At 40.7% G+C, this 17,417-nt stretch overlaps 1 protein-coding gene across 1 annotated transcript in view; it reads right to left on the bottom strand.

Moving 5' to 3' along the window:
* Positions 1-1,236: 1,236 nt before the first annotated feature.
* LOC132402660 (adenylosuccinate synthetase isozyme 2-like) overlaps positions 1,237-17,417 on the bottom strand; it is a 133,034-nt gene continuing 116,853 nt past the window's right edge. Inside the window, exons 10-13 of the mRNA XM_059985587.1 lie at positions 16,996-17,120; positions 16,689-16,786; positions 14,256-14,405; positions 1,237-5,106 (exon numbers count right to left, since the gene is read on the bottom strand). Coding sequence (XP_059841570.1) covers positions 5,054-5,106; positions 14,256-14,405; positions 16,689-16,786; positions 16,996-17,120 — 426 coding nt within the window. The 3' untranslated portion in view covers positions 1,237-5,053. The remainder of the gene's footprint in view (positions 5,107-14,255; positions 14,406-16,688; positions 16,787-16,995; positions 17,121-17,417) is intronic.

Raw genomic sequence — 17,417 nt, 5'->3', positions numbered from 1 at the left:
AACCAGGGGTCAGTGCTGGGTCTGTTGTTGTCTGTCATCTATATCAACAATATGGATTTGTGGTGAACTGGATTAGCAAATTTGCAAATGACACCAAGATTGGGGCTGTAGTGGACAGCGAGGAAGACTACTAAAGCTTGCAGCAGAATCTGGACCTGCTGGAAAAATGGGCTGAAAAATGGCAGGCTCAGAGAAGTGTTGTAAACCTCTGGCATACTGGCCTTCATAAATCAATGTATTGAGTACAGGAATTGGGATATTATGTTAAAATTGCATCAGACATTGATGAGGCCTAGTTTGGAGTATTGTGCCATTTTGGTCACCTACCTACAGGAAAGATGTAAATAAGGCTGAAAGGGTGCAGAGAAAATTTACAAGGATGTTGCCAGGTCTGGAGGACCTGAATTAAAGGGAAAGGTTGAACAGGTTATGATTTCATTCCTTCAATTGTCAAAGACTGACGGGAAATTTGACAGAGTATACAAAATTATGATTGGGCATTGTTAGGGTACATACAAACAGGCTTTTTCCATTGAGGTTGGGTGAGACTTGAACTAGAGGTCATGGGTTATGGATGAAAGGTGAAATGTTCAAGAGAAACATGAGGGGTAACTTCTTCACTCAGAGAAGTATGAGAGAAGTCAGAGGATGCGGGAGTGTGGAACAGGCTGGCAGCACAAGTGGTGTATGCAAGCTCAATTTCAACATTTAAGAGAGGTATGAAAGCCTATGGTCCGGATGCAGGTTGATGGATTGAGGCAGATTAATGGTTCTGCCAAAGGGCCTGTTTCTGTGCTGTAGTGTTCTATAACTCTAAACTGATCTTAAAACAACAGGTATATCAACTATTCTAAAGTTCTCCAATGTAATTAATGCTCACTGGACTAACACGAACAGAAAATATACACATTTTTCTTCTGAAGTTTCTAGAACATTTTGTTCAACATTAGAAATAGATACAGAAAAGTATTTTTTATTAAAATAAATACTTTTTTATTCAAATACAAGGTTGTTTATTATATTTGAATAATATCAATCCCACTGAAACTCAAACTGGATTTGAACTCCATTCATATATGTTCTCAATCTCGGCAGTTTAAAATCAACCCAATGAAATCACTGCACAGTTAAAAGGGAGCCCCAACTCTCGAAGAATGCTATTTACATATTGTAGCTCAATGCAAAATGTCTTTTACTTTGAGGACTACAGATCAAAATAAACTGAGACACGGAGGCTTTACATTCCAGGATTTATTTTCTGTAGTTAAGTTCTTAACAGCCCACCCAGAGTTTCAATAGTTATGTGTTTAAAAAGAGAACAGTTGCATAATTTACAAAGTAAAACACATACAGCTTGTATACATAATCATTCATGCGTACTGCACATGAATCTTCATTGTATATGACACCAACCCCAGGAAAAACATCCTGCACATTAGCCATGTTAATTATTTACAGTGCAGTTAGCCATATTCTTCCAAATAACAGCCTGGTAGGCAGAAACATAGGAAAACAATTTTTAAGAGAGTAGTTAGCATGGCAAAAATCTGTGCAAATATGCAATAATCTTCTCTAGAAATATGGTTAAAACAAACCCAAAGGAGGTACCAAACTGCAAGCTTTCATAACATCTTTACTTTTTAAAAAGATCAAGCACAGGCATTGGGTTTTATTGGAAGAAGTTACAATATTTTAAAAACTGCTGTACAGGCTGGTGCAGAAAACTAACCACTGCTTAAAAATTCTTGACACTGATCTTTCTCAGCTTTGGGATACCTGCTTGCTCAGAAAGTGCTGCAGTACATACAGCACTGAAATGCTTCTCTCTGCAAGAGTACCTGTGTTGAGTCACACAGATTCTGAAATTTATTTATTTTAATGTACAGAGGAGGTGCTTTAAGACAATTGTATACTGACTCCATAAGAACAACATGGACAAGCAGCATAAAAAGCTTTGGGGAAAATAGAAGGCAAGTAGATGACTTCATAAAAGAGCCAACAAAAGGATCTGAATGGCTTTTAGCTCTTTGTGGTTCAGTCCTGAAAAAACAATGAACTTCATAAACTCAGAAATCAAGCAGCACAGCAATTTTCACAATACATTCAGTCATTCTATTCTCTCCAGTGAATTTTGATATAAAAATATACATTTCACAAATTATAACTTTAAGTAATCATTGATTTGAATTGCCAATGTTTCCTTCTCTAAAATCAAATTGATTAAATCAGAACTCTTACCTTCTCTGTCTAGCTTGGAGTTTCCATAGGCATCAAACAACATTCAAGCTCTTACTAAGGAAGACTAAATAACTACACTTTATGCAAGGGAAAACAACCATTTCAATCCTTTTTAATGAATCAGGTTTTCTTGTTATCTCTGATAGCCTTGTGTATTAAATCTTAAAACAACAGTTTTGCCTCAGTTTCGAAACTTCCATTACGGAGTTGCATAGCTTCTAAACATTGTTCACAGTTGTTAAATGTTGACCATCGTTTACTTCATGCTACAATGATGCATCTTTCATCATTAATGTCAATGCAGTGCAATGGCATACATTTCTCTATTCAGCAACATATGCTAATGCAAGCAAGGCAAAGTAGCAATGAAATTAAATCTTCCTCACAAGGGCCAAAGACCCAAAGTCTTATATCCCTGGTCACCAGAGGTTGTACCTACACCTGGAGAGAACTGAACTGTGTATGAAAAGAAAATATTTTGCTTTATGCCATACAATTCACACACCATGAGAAGTTTGCCTGTGACAAGCACATTAACATGATAATCCACAATTTCAAACATTGTCAACAGTCTCAACAACATTGCAATTGGTGTCAATTGTACCATAATTAAGCTTGTAGCATTTCCCCAAAAAGCTCATGAGGTAATACTATGAGGAGTTATCTTTTTCTTCGGAAGTCTCTCAGAATTACAGCTGACTTACATTCATTCCTGTTCTGTAGGTTCTGAGGTGCCTATTCAGGTCAGTTGGGGAGCTGCCATAGATGGGGGAAGAGCTGGGCGGGTTTTTCAATGGACACATGTCATTGGGGCCATGATAGCGTAGCGGTTAGAGAGATGCTATTACAACTCGGGGCATTGGAGTTCGGAGTTCAATTCCAGCGTCCTCTGTAAGCAAGTCTGTATGTCCTTGGCATGGGTTTCCTCCGGGTGCTCTGGTTTCCAAAAATGTACTGGTCAGTAAGTTAATTGGTCATTGTAAATTGTCCTGTGATTAGGCTAGGGTCAAATCAGTGAGCTGCTGGCTGACAGGGCTTGAAAGGCCAGAAGGGCATATTCCATGCTAAATCTCTAAACTGCTTAAGCTAAGTTGTGTACTCCAGGGAAATGGACTTGGGGCTCTCAGCTCCACCTTAGAGAAGCTTCTCCCTATTGAGTGGTCATGTGCTATTGATTCCCACGTGCCTGGGAGATGTTACACTTTTTTCAGAGATGCTTTGAGAAGGTTTTTGAACATTTCTTCTACCCACATAGTAATCTGTTGGCATAAAAAAACTTGGAACAGAGTGCTTGTTTTGGGAATCTGGTGTCAGAAATCAGAACACGGCCTGCCCAATAGAACACACTGAATGCAATTAGGGCCTCAGTATTGGGGACATTAGTCTGAGAGAGGATGCTGGCACTGGCTCCGTAATCCTGCCGATAGATTTGGAGAATTCTTCAGAGGTTGTTGGTGGCACCTCTCTACCAAATACCTGTGGCTCCCATGGACAGACTCATAGCTTCTCCACCATAAAACATAAGAGCTAACAATGACCAACGATCCAGGAGCTGGTTCATCATAAATACAAGGTGTTTCTGGTTTGAAAGCTCCACCATGGCTCAAGGAAAAAGAGGCAGCTCTATAGGCTAACGGAAGACTAACAGAAAACCCATGACCTACAGGCAGATGGTGATAGGAAACCCACTGATAATCATGAAGTAAGCATATTTTTCAGTGACATCAAGCTCACCAATAGTTCAATGAAATCCAACCATGAAGGTGAATTTATTAAGGACAGAGAGGCTGTCAGCATAGGCTGGAAAGAACATGTCAATGAACTCCTCAAACTGTGAATTTGCCTTTAATGTGAGCATCTTTGACTTCATTTCACAGCAACCTATCTACTGCAGACTGACTGTCACCCAGACCAACAAGCAGCCCAAAAGACTACATCCTAACTGAAAAGCATTCAGGGTATGGAAGGAGATGGCATTCCTGCTGCAATTTTAAAATCTGAAGGATAGGAACTTTAACCACAATTTCACAACTTCATCTCCAGCAGCTGTGAAGAGAACATGCTACTGGACTTCAAATGTGGAATAATCAAGACAAGAAAGAGACATGTCCTATTGTGGTAACAACACAAATCTTCCTATCATTTGCAACCAGTTCGTCCTCAACCACTGCCTCCTGCCAGTGATCAATGACAGTTGATTTGCAGTGTGGAGTCTGTCTACCTTAAGGCATTAGGAACATATCTTTCACCTCCAAATAACTCCAAGAGAAAGTCAGGGAATGACAACTGACATGATCTTGCTTGGTGCCACAAAGAATGATCCACCATTTTTAAGTTAGAAACCAGAAAGAAATATTTTTTAGTTTAGTCTGGGCAAACAAACACCAGCAATATACTTCTGTGAAATACAAAGAGTATTTTTTGCTTTTATTTTCAATTCAGAAAATTAACTTAACCAAAAATATTACCCAATTCATATCAACTCTTAAAAAGCAACAACATATATTTATATATCAAACTAGTGCCATTATACTGGATCCCAATGTCAGCACAACTGCTTCGAACACTTTGTGACAGCAGGTTATGAAACTATCCCTGAATGAAATGAAATTTAATTATTGTTTCAAAGTCATTTTCACAAGCTGATTTGAAATAGCATCCATTCTTCCCCTCACCCACACAAGAACAATAATTCCCTACATTTCTGCCAGATACAAACAATACTAATTTTGGTATTTGAAGACCAAATGCATCCAGATTTCAACTTGCCGAAGTCTACTCTGGGGCTAGGAGGCTCTTCTTGGCAACACCAATCTTAGAACAGTTGGATCATCAACTCTCTTGACTTCCCGATCCCAATCCACTTAACTGTAAAAACAGGAAGTATTGTTGAATTTCAGAACACATTAAGTTACACTGCAACTTAAAGGTAAACTTAAGTAACAAAGAGAATATATGACATCCATTGCAATCTTAGGATATAGTACTTTACATGGCTTTAGAGTTAAGTGATCTTTGAAGCTTTGTGACTACACTGATACAAATAACAACATGACTGAAAAGAAACTATTCTCCACATACTTCAATATCTTTTTGAGAAATTACTTGGTTTGACAAGAGTTTTAGGTCTCTCCACTCCTTCTATCAACTTCCATTCAGTGGCAACTTTATACCTGCTTGTTAATGCAAATATCTAATCAGCCAATCATGTGGCAGCAACTCAATGCATAAATGCATGCAGACAGTACAGACCAAACATCAGAAAGGGGGAAAAAATGTGATCCTAGTGGCTTTGATTGTGGAATGATTATTGGTGCCAGACATAATAAAGCGTTTTGATTGTGGTGAACGAAGTAAGGACATAGTGAGTTTGGCTAAGGGTTTGTGGAAGTTGACAAAGATGATGTTGAAGAGGTTTTGGCATCCCATGACCAAGAGCTGACAGATGAAGAGCTGAAGAGGAAAAGATAACAACTGAAATCGAACATAGCAGCGACCGGCCCAAAAGTGAAGTCGTCCAGGAACTGAACACGAAGCAATTGCGTGAGATGTTCACTGCCATTGACAATGCTGCAACGATTGCAGAAAAGTATGACTTTAATTTTGAAAGGGTACGTAGGTTTAGGGCATATTTACAGGATGGTTTGAGTGCTTACAAAGAACTGTATGATAGAAAAATGTGCGAGGCTAAGCAGTTAAGCATACTATCGTTTTTCAAGCCTTCCACATCAGCCACAGCAGTTGACGAAACTCGACCTATGACATCGAGGCAGGCAGACATAGACAAAGGTGATCTGCCTGCCCTGATGGAAACAGACGACAATGATATGATACCCCAGTCTCCTCTATCTCCCACCACCCCAACCTCTGACGACTCAGCCTAACACACCATCATCAGTGTGCTTGCTCTCTTCTCGATTCCAGTAAGTGAAACTACACTATACATACATTGTTTCTACTTTATATAGGCTGTGTATTTTTATGTTACTTGGTAGCTTCATAGCTTAAAGGTTACTGGAAAGACTGCTTCTGCTGGAAGCGCTTGCACCGTGTGCTTTTGCCGTGAGTGCTGCCGAGAGCGCTTGCGTGAGATTTTCACTGCGGTGGACAGTGCTGCAATAATTGCAGAAAAGTTTTCCTACATTATATAGGCTGCGTATTTATCAGATCATTCCTGCTTTTACTATATGTTACTGTTATTTTAGGTTTGATGTGTTATTTGGCATGAATTGGTAGGTTATTTTTTGAGTCTGCGAACGCTCGCAAATTTCTCCCATATAAATAAATGGTAATTGCTCCACTTTACGACATTCTGGCTTATGAACCATTTCATAGGAACTCTCTACCTTTGGATAGCGGGGGAAACCTGTACTGCAATAATTTTAACTTTGAAACAAGTAGGCCATAAGACACAAGAGTAGAATTAGGCCATTCTACCCATCAAGTCTGCTCTGCCATTCTATCATGGCTAATTTATTACCCTTCTCAATGTCATTTTCCTGCCTTCTCCCCGTAACCTTTGATATCCTGCCTAATAAAGAACCTTTCAACCTCCGCTCAAAATATACCTAAAGATTTGGCCTCTGGAGCAGTATGTGGCAATGAATTTCAGAGTTTTGGCACCCTCTAGCTAAAGAGATTCCTCCTCACCTCTGTTTTAAATGGATGCCCTTCTATTATGAGGCTGTGCTTCTGGTCCTATACTCCTCCACTGTAGGAAACATCCTCTCCATGTCCACTCTATTTAGGACTTTCAGTATTCAACAGGTTTCAATGAGATCCCTCCTCCCTCATTTTTCTAAACTCCTGCAAGTACAGGCCCAGAGCCATCAAACGCTCCTCACATTCCTGGGATTATTCTCGTGAGCCTCCGCTGGACACTCTATGACGTCTGTACATCCTTTCTTAAATAAGGGGCCAAAACTGCTCTATCCAATAATATAAACAAGAAGAGTGGCTGAATGAATTGCTTGTTTGAAGAATTAATAATTAATTTGAAGAATGATTTAGCTACAAGTTTTGTTAACATACTTGGTGCAGATATATTACATTTGATGAACTCATTGTTCTGATCCAAGTTCTGCAGTTCCATGAATACACCAGAGTACAGTATTAATGGTAAAACTCCTGGCAGTGTGGAGCAGCAGAGAGATTTTGGGGTTTGTGTCCATAGGACACTCAAAGCTGCTGCGCAGGTTGACAATGTATGGTGTGTTGGCCTTCATTAACCGTGGGATTGGGTTTAAGAGCCGAGAAGTAACGTTACAGCTATATTAGACCTCGGTCAGATCCCACTTGGAGTACTATGTTCAGTTCTGGTCGCCTCACTACCAGAAGGATGTGGACACTATAGAAATAGTGCAGAGGAGATTTACAAGGATGTTGCCTGGATTGGAGAGTGTGCCCAATGAGAATAGGTTGAGTATACTTGGCCTTTTCTCCTTAGAGCAATGGAGGATGAGAGGTGACCTGATAGAGGTGTATAAGATGATGAGAGGTGTTAATCATGTAGATAGCCAGAGAATTTTTCCCCCAGGGCTGAAATGGCTATCATGTGGGGGCATAGTTTTAAGGTGCTTGGAAGTAGGTACAGAGGGGAGGACAGGGTAAGTTTTTCCACACAGAGTGGTGGGTGTGTGGGATGCACTACCGACAACAGCAGTGAAGGAGGATACAATGGTGCCTTTTAAGAGACTCTTAGATAGGGGCATGGAGCTTAGGAGAATAGAGGACCATGTGGTAGGGTAATTCTAGGAGGTTTCTAGAGTAGGTTACAGGGTCAGCACAACATACAGGGCCTGTAATGTGTTGCAGATTTCTAAGTTCTATGTTCTACTGTAACGGAATACCTTAAGTATTGTGAACAGTTTTGGGTTCCCTATCTAAAAGATGTGCTGGTATTGGAGAGGTTTTGGAGGAGGTTCACAAGAATGATTCCAGGAATGAAAGGGTTATCATATGAGGAACGTTTGATGGCTCTGGGTTTGTACTTACTGGAATTTAGAAGGATGAGGATTTAGAAGATCTAAATGAAACCTTTTGAATATTGAAAGCTTAGACAGAGTAGATGTGGAAAGGATGTTTCCCATGGTGGGGGAAGTCTAGGACAAGAGGGCACTGCCTCAGGATAGAGGACCATCCATTTAAAACAGAGCTGTGGAAAATTTCCACAGAGGGTGATGAACTTGTGGAATTTGATACCACAGGCAGCTGTGGAGGCCAGGTTGTTGGGTATATTTAAGGCAGAGACTGATGGGTTCTTGATTGGATACAGCATCAAAGGTTATAGGGAGAAGGCCAGGGAGTGGGCTGAGGAGGGGAATAAAGGATCAATCAGGATTGAATGGTGGAGCACTCAATGGGCCAAATGGCCTAATTCTGCCCCTATGCCTTATGGAATGAAGATTGATTTCACTGACTGATTTTAATGCAAGAGGAAGGAGGAGAAAGAAATGACAATGGTGAATGAAGTCTTTGAAAAGAGCACATGCAGAAAATACAATTCTGCTGTAAAATCAACAAGGACCAAAGAGAGCCGAGCAAGTAACGCATGTCGGAAAACTAAACAAGTGAAGTTTATCGTCATTTAACTATATACATATATGTAACATATAACTATATAATATATTTAGAAACAAGACAACGTTTATTCAAACCTGGGTGTAAAGCACAGTAGTAACACATAATGCACGATAACTTATGAAGATAAGGATAAAATCTACAGATGAATCACATAAATCACAAACGAAAATGTATTAATATTAAATATTGTAAGGTGACAGAACAGGTTAACCAGTGTCACTTTGAATATGATGCAGCAGAGTGTTCAAAAGCTTAATAACTGAGGGAAGAAACTGTTTCTCATCCTGATCGTTCTTGTTTTTATACATTGGAGTCTCCTGCCGGATGGTAGAAAGTCAAAGAGGATGCTGGATGGATGGGTGGGATCTGTATTAATACTATGGGTCTGTATATGCAGTGCTAGAAAACAATCTCTTCCTCAATGTTGCAAAAACAAAGGAGCTGGTTGTGGATTACAGGAGGAATGGAGACGGGCATCCCTATTGACATCAATGGATCTGGGGTTGAGAGTGTAAACAGCTTTAAGTTCCTCAGTATCCACATCACTGAGGACCTCACGTGGTCTGTACACACCAGCTATGTGATGAAAAAGGCACAATAGCTCCTCTTTCACCTCAGATGGTTGAGGAAGTTTGGTATGGGCCCCCAAATCCTAAGAACTTTCAATTGAGAGCATCCGGACTGGCTGCATCACTGCCTGGTATGGGAACTGTACCTCCCTTAATCGTAGGATTCTGCAGAGTGGTGCAGACAGTCCAGCGCATCTGTAGTTGTGAACTTCCCATGATTCAGGATATTTACAAAGACAGATGTGAGAAAAGGGCCCGAAGGATCATTGGGGACCTGAGTCACCCCCAACAACAAACTGTTTCAGCTGCTACCATCCAGGAAACAGTACTGCAGCATAAAAGCCAGGAAAAAGCTGTCCGGGACAGCTTCTTCCACCAGGCATCAGACTGATTCCAGTGTATTTCTAGAGCAAACACGAGGAAATCTGCAGATGCTGGAAATTCAAACAACAACACACACAAAATGCTGGTGGAACACAACAGGCCAGGCAGCATCTATAGGGAGAAGCGCTGTCGACATTTCAGGACGAAGTGTGTGTCGAGTGTATTTCTATGTTACACTGACTGTTCTATTTATTACAAATTACTATGATTGCACATTTTGACGCACATGTAACGTAAAGATTTTTACTCCTTATATATGTGAAGCATGTGAGAAATAAAGTCAATTCAATTTAATCCTGATAAATGTCCTGAATGGATGGTAGGGAGACCCCTATGACCCTCTCAGCTGTTCACAGTCCTTTGTAGGGAATTCTGGTCTGATGCTTCACTGCTTCCATACCAGATGGAGATACAACTTGTCAGGATGCTCTTGATAGTGCTCCTGTTAAAAGTCTTTGCAAGGACCAAAGGAGAGCCAAGTAGGTAATTAGGATGGGGAGGGACCTTGCTTGCCTCAGTCTTCTTAGGAAGTGGAGGCACTGCTGTGCCTTCTGTTCAGGAAGTTGATATTAAAGGACCAGGTAAGGTCATCGTGATGTGAACTCCCAGGAACTTGGTGCACTTAACTCTACAGAGAAGCCATTTATTCACAGTGGGGAACAATCCACAATAATTTCCTTTGTCTTCTCCACGTTCAGGCTTAGGTTGTGCTTCTCACACCAATCCACCAGCCACTCCACTTCCTCTCTATACTCCGTCTCATCATTGTTCTTGATAAGGCCAACCACTATTGTGTCATCTGCAAACTTGATGATATGGTTTGAGTTGGATCCTGTGACACAATCATGCAACAGCAATGTGAACAGCAGCAGGCTGAGCATGCAGCCTTGGGGAGTGACAGTGCTCAGCATAATGCAGAGAGTGGTATGTCTCAATGCATCTGTGAACGTGAACTTCCCTCCACTGAGGACATTTACAGCAATAGGTGCATAAAGAAGGCCTGGAAGATCATTGGGGATACCAGTCAACCCAAACATAAGCTGTTTCAGCCGTTTCCATTTGGCAAACGCTACTGCAGCATTAAAGCTACGGGACAGCTTCCTTCTACAAGCCATTAAACTTTTAAGTTCACATGTCTGTACATTACAACTGAGTCATAATGCAAAGATTTTTGCTCACTCATGTTGTGGGATGGATGTAAGATTTAAATCAATTCTAATGGGACTAAAGATGCTGCTGCCCACATGGACTGACTGTGGCTGTGCTGTTAAGAAGTCCAGGATCCTATTGCACAGGGAGGTGTGGAGACCCAGCGAGGACAGTTTCCCCACCAGATTTTGCAGTATGATGGTGACAAATGCCAATCTGAAGTCTATAAACAACAGTCTGGCATACGAGTCTCCATTTTCCATGTGGGGCAGAACAGAGTGGAGGGTAGAGGTTATTGCATTGTCAATTAATGCCACTGGGTGAGAGTCATTTTGGCAAGTTGCTGTTGCCTTCTTTGGTACTGGAATGATGGTTGCCACCTTGACAACTGAGGGGACAATGGATTGTTCCAGAGAGATGTCCAGTATATCCTTCAGCACCTCCGTCAGCTGGGCTACGCAGTCTTTCAGAACCCGACCCTGTATATTATCAGGCCATGCAGGGTTGAGTCTGGCCAGGGCTTTCCTCACCTCAGCTTCAGCCAGATAGAGTGACTGTTCCCCTGAGGGGAGAGGTGCCTTCCATGGCAGCACTTTGTTCTGCACATCAAGCCGGGTGTAGAAGATGAGTGAAGCATCCTGGTCACTGATGCGCAGGGTCGAATTATAGTCTGTAATCCTTTGAGTTTCCTGCCACACGTGCCTCATGTCTCTTACATCACAGAAGTGGCTTTAAGTTCTCGGAGAATGCTCCCATTTCACCGTCCTGATGGAGCAGGAAAGCACAGTTCTTGCTTCCCCCAATCTAAAGGCAACATCACGATCCCTCAGCCATGCACGGACTTCTGCACTAAGCCCATGGTTTCTGATTTGTTCTCACACAGATGTGTTTCGTGATGGTAACATCCTCAGCAGACCTCTCTATGTAGCTGGTCACAGAATCCACATATTCCTTGATGTTACACACACAAAATGCAGTAGGAAATCAGCAGGCTAGGCAGCATATGGAAAAAAGTACAGTTGACATTTTGGGCTGAGATCTCCTCATTGTTAACGTAACTGCCATAGATAGCAACCTCCCTGAACAACCACCAGTTCATATTATCAAAACAGTCCTGCAGTGCAGAGGTGACACCGCCAGGCCAGGTTTTCACCAGCTTTGGAATTCATTTGACTCCTTTGAAAACAGAACCTGCTGGTCCTGATGAATCATTGACTGTTTTTTCATTTCCATTAATGCTGCCTGACCTGCTGAGTTCTTCCAGCATTTGTGTGTGTAATGCGAGGCATTTTGGGGATTGTTAAGAGTTAACTTTTCACATTGAAATCAGAACTGGAAATATGGGTGAAAAGCAGCACATTTTAAGCCATGGAAAGGGAGGTGGGGGAGATTGAATAGAACAGAAAGGAGATTTGTGATAGGACAGAGATCAAAGCCACTCAGGTTATATTACTATAAATTTCTTTAAATTACTCTACTAATTATTATAGCTGACATTCAGTTCCCACAAGATAGAGGTCAGTTTGCCACATCTTGTCAGCAGGTTTGATTACATTGGGTCTTGAATTTTGCAAATTCAGAGGGAGGTGTGGTCGATTAAGGGCAGTGGAAAAACTGCGATGGTCAGTGACACATCAGCAGTGAGAGGTCAATAAGTTTCAAGAGGCCGACAGGCTCGGAGGGGCCCAGTTGAATTCGGTAGCTTGAAGATGGGTTAAAAGGTCTATATTCTTAGGTGAGGGCTCTTGGCTGAAGAATTTGGTAAGGTGTCGAAGCCAGTGAAAGAAGAAGCTGGCAATGGCCCATTGGAAGACTGCATATCATGAAAGATCATTTACCCAAAATGCCAACTCTGCTCTATTCCCAGAAGCTGTTCAATCCACTGAGCACTTCAGTAAGCCCTGCTCTTACACTAGATCCAAAACAAACTGATTATTTGAAATTATTGAGTTCAGTATTGCCCCCCACCCAAAGGAGATGTAGCTTGCCTAGATGAGCAATGTAATATTGTTTGTAAAATTTATGCAGGGATAGACCTGAAATAATGCAATTGGATGTTGAGTACATGTCCAATTAAACTGTAAAAATTCCCTCCTAATGAGTTTCAGAGCACTCCTTCAATCTGGTGTGAATTTTAAAACTCTTCTAGACCTTTCTTCAGGTTCAATTTCCTTTCACAGTGCCCCTTCCCTCAATCTCATCCCTTGCCATGCTTTTAGCATTCCTTCTGATCGTCCCCTCTTTGCCTTTAAACAATCAGTCCTCAGCAGTGGTCTCATCATCATCCCCCTACGTGGCTTTCCTGGTGGGGACAAGCCTGCAAACTGCACCTCCTAATGGAAAAAGTTGCAAACTCAGTCAACTCCAACATGAGTACTATCCTCCCCAACATACAGGACACCTTCAACAGGAGACACCCCAAAAAGGTGGCATCCATCATTAAAGACCCCCACTGCCCAGGATATGCCCTCTTCTCATTGCTGTCATCAAGGAGAAATTACGGGAGTCTGAAAACACAGCTTCTACAAATCATCAAATTTCTGAATCAATAATAAAACCCATTAACATTACCTCACTATTTTTTGCTCCCTTTTTGCACTACTTACTTTTTAATACATTTATTGTTGTAATATAGGTATCCCCCGCTTTCCAAATGTTCACTTTACACAACTTTGCTTTTACGGAAGACTTCCATTAGTACCTGTTTTCACTAATCGAAAGAGGATTTTCGCTTTTACGAAAGAAGATGCTGGCTTTAAACTTGTGTTTACCCCCGAGCAAGACTACCGTGAAGCCTTGCACAGGCAAGTGTGTGCGCATGCCGATTTTTTTCTACAAATCGGTTTTGGCTCAATTTTCCCGATTCTGGTAAGTGAAATTACACTGTACTTACATTATTTCTACTTTATATAGCTGTGTATTTATCATATCATTCCTGCTTTTACTATACGTTAGTGTTATTTTTGGTTATATGTGCTATTTGGTATGATTTGGTAGGTTATTTTTTTGGGTCTGGAAACACGCAAAATTTTTCCATTATAATTTGATGGTAATTGCTTCTTCGCTTTACACTATTTCGGCTTACGAACGGTTTAGTAGGAAAGCTCTACCTTTGGATAGCGGGGGAAACCTGTATATGATCTTATTAATATCTTATTGTTTAGTATGTACTGCTGCTGCAAATCAACAAATTTCACAACAGATGGTAGTGATATTAAACCCGATTCTGATTCAATGCATATTGAACTATTTTGGATTAACGCTAAAACCTAACAATTGAATAAAGCATCTCATTGTGTAACATGTTTCACTGATGTGTGATACAGCACTTACCAGGCACCCCAAGATGTCCCTCGATAAATCGGACATAGCTCTTGGCATTTGTAGGCAGATCTTCAAATGTCCTGGCTTTTGCAATGCTGGTGTTCCAGCCAGGTAGAGACACATACTGAACTTCCACTTTGTTCAAGACCTCTTGGTTAGCTGGCAGACAATTGTCACAAATGTTAAAAGAAAACGCACTTTCAATACAAAGAGCTATTCAATGAAATGTTATATGAAAGTATATACATTTTAATTTTAACAATCTAAACCTAAGTGGAACCTAAAATGTTCTAAAACAGTCCTGAAAGGTTGCACAAATCATCAGAACAAGTAACTTGTACATCTGTGTACACAATTAACAGAAAGATCCATTGGCAAAAAAAACATTGTTTTCTCCTTTCTTTTCATTCTTCGGTATATATCTTTTACAATGGAAGTTGTTTCAGAAGTTCAGTTCCACAATATCGAGTGACAAACTGCAAACAACTTTGAATTCCAGCTTCCTTCACTGTACTGGCTTGACACCTCCTGCAGATGGTAAAATGAAGCTCAACTTTGCTTTCAGAAGGACAGCAGGATTTACAGGCAATGAAGGTGGACTGGCAATGTATGCCCAAGTTAGGATAATGTGTTATTTAGAGGGGAACGCTCTGTTAGTGGTGCCTCTGTGTGCTTGGAGAGCCTCTCCTCTTGATGGTTAGACCTGGAGATTTGAAATTCAGATTAATTGACTTATCACATGTGCATTGAAACATGGATTAAGAGCAGTTTTGGTGAATAATGGCATTGCTAGGCACTCACAGCAACATCTGTGTATTGGTGGAAGAGTGAATGAGAATTTAGGCTGGTGGATGGGGATTACAATTAAGTTGGTTGGCTCAGTGGTGTCAAGCTCCTTGTTAGCACTAATCCAGACCAGTGGAAAATATTCTATTTTCCTGACCTGTGCCTTGTAGATGGCACAAAGACTTTTAAGTTATCAGGAACAGAATCACTGATCCACTCTTACAGCCACATTACTTATGTAAGTGGTCTACTTGGAGTTCCTGATCAATGGTGACCCCAAGATATTAACAGCAACAGGGAGGCCCTGTTAGTGTAATTGAATTGAATGTTCAAAGTAGTTAATTAAACTCACTCTTGAAGGAGACGGTCACTACTTTGTACTTCTGTGGCTTACAGTTATTTGCCGTCTATCAGGTCATGCCCAAATGTTGTCTATTGTTTGCTTTAAGCAGCGGAGTTCTGCTTCTCTTGCCAGGGTAGTGTGAATGGACTAGAACATTGTGTATTCTTCAATAAACATAACCAATAATGAATAGAAGGTTAAAATTATACATGGATTCACCAGAAGAACTGTAAAGCTGATGTGCCAAGGCCAAGATAACTGACGTCCAACAACAATTTCTCTTTATTAGGGCTCCTTCACGTCATAAATGCTCAAATGCTGCCCTGGTCTTACAGGTGAATGGTGAGCGAGTCACTGATGAAGAAGTGCCACACAGTACTTCTGAGAGAACAAATGAAAAGGCCTTTCTGCCTCGCAACTTTTGTAAAACAACTAGATCTTTTGCAACATGAGTGTTTCATTAAACCTAGAAGCAGGATTTAAACCATCATTTTGGGTTATGTCCAGGAACATGCCATTTCCAACACTGGTCTCTGCCCTGACTCAGCTCACTGGTTGTCCCAGTTGTTTACTCTCTCCTGGTTTGTCCATTCCAACACAACCCTGGATGGTCTCTCGTGCTCTTCAATAAACCTGGGCACTCAAGTTTTAGTTCACCTTAAGGCTTCTGGTACATTCAATATGTGTGGTTTTGCACTGGTTTTTGTTTCATTATGTGTCCAGAATGTCTTTTTCTTACATCAAAAGTGTAGTAATAAGCAGCTGTTGGTTGTGGAGGTTCAAGGGGAAAAAAGCAGAAGCAGTAAAGGAGGAAATTTCGAGGACTGATTGTAGAACTAACAGCAGAGGAGTTGGGTTAATTGAATCACTCTTTCAAAGAGCACAAGCATGGTGGACCAAATAGATGTTTCTATGTAATATCATTCCGCAAGACAGTCATGGAATCAAAGAAAAAGGCCCTTCACCACACCCATTTATATTAATCCTATTTAACAGCACTGGGTTCATAGGCTCCTATGCCTCTAAATTTGCTTTAATCATCATCACCACCCCCTCAGAGAATGTGCTCTACATTCTAAACACCCGGTTTACCCATTACTCTAAACTCATGCCTTCTAGCTTTAGGCGCCTCTGCTATGGGGAAAAGCCTTCTTTCTCGCCTTACTTGCAAAGCTCTTTCTAACTATATGTGCACTTACAGGTTTTTTCAATTAGAAAAGTAGACATTGATGTTACTCAGAACACTAATATATTTAATCACTGCAGCTAAAGATAACTGTATCATAAATCATGCAATGGTTATAGTTACTTACCTGGAAAGTGTGGTATTACTTTTTCATCAACCTTATAAGCTACTCCAACTTTAATCTCTGTAAATACATCCAGGATGTCCAGTTTGGTAAGTGCTAAACTACACGGAAAGTAAACCAGAAAAGTTAATTTATAATTAAGCAAATAAATCCTAATTCAAAGAGGTCAGCAAGCCTACTTTAACCACGTCAAAATTTGTTTAGAAAGAGCAAGGCTTCAGTGTATTTACTTATTTCAATTATAAAATGATTACAATATTGATCTTTAAAATCAGTCAAGAGGAAAAAAAACTTCAATGAAATTACTTACGCAGTAAAGCCATTAATCATGTGAGCATACTTCAGCAAAACTAGATCCAGCCAGCCACACCGCCTCTTCCTGCCTGTAGTGACACCCACTTCTGACCCACGGGACTGCAGCAATTCACCAATATCCTATAACACAATAGATTTACAAATGAAGCTCGTGCGATAGCCCCAATGCATAGCATTTGATAAAATGCATTGACATGACATTGACCTTTAGACTGAGCACAAAAAAGGTCAATGCTGCAAAGGGGAGTCTCGACATTTTGCAAAATTTATGGAAGGTATTTAAAACACTGAACAAAGCATCAGCTGCTTAAAAAGATTCCCCATTTAAGAAAGAAATGAGGCAAAATTGTTTCTGAGTCTTCATGAGTGTTTGGTACAGTTTTCCTCAAAGGCCTGCAAACAGTCTTTGAATATTTT

This window comes from Hypanus sabinus, chromosome 12, assembly GCF_030144855.1.
Source record: "Hypanus sabinus isolate sHypSab1 chromosome 12, sHypSab1.hap1, whole genome shotgun sequence".
In the NCBI taxonomy this organism is placed as follows: domain Eukaryota; kingdom Metazoa; phylum Chordata; class Chondrichthyes; order Myliobatiformes; family Dasyatidae; genus Hypanus; species Hypanus sabinus.
This window is presented reverse-complemented; position numbering and strand designations above follow the sequence as displayed.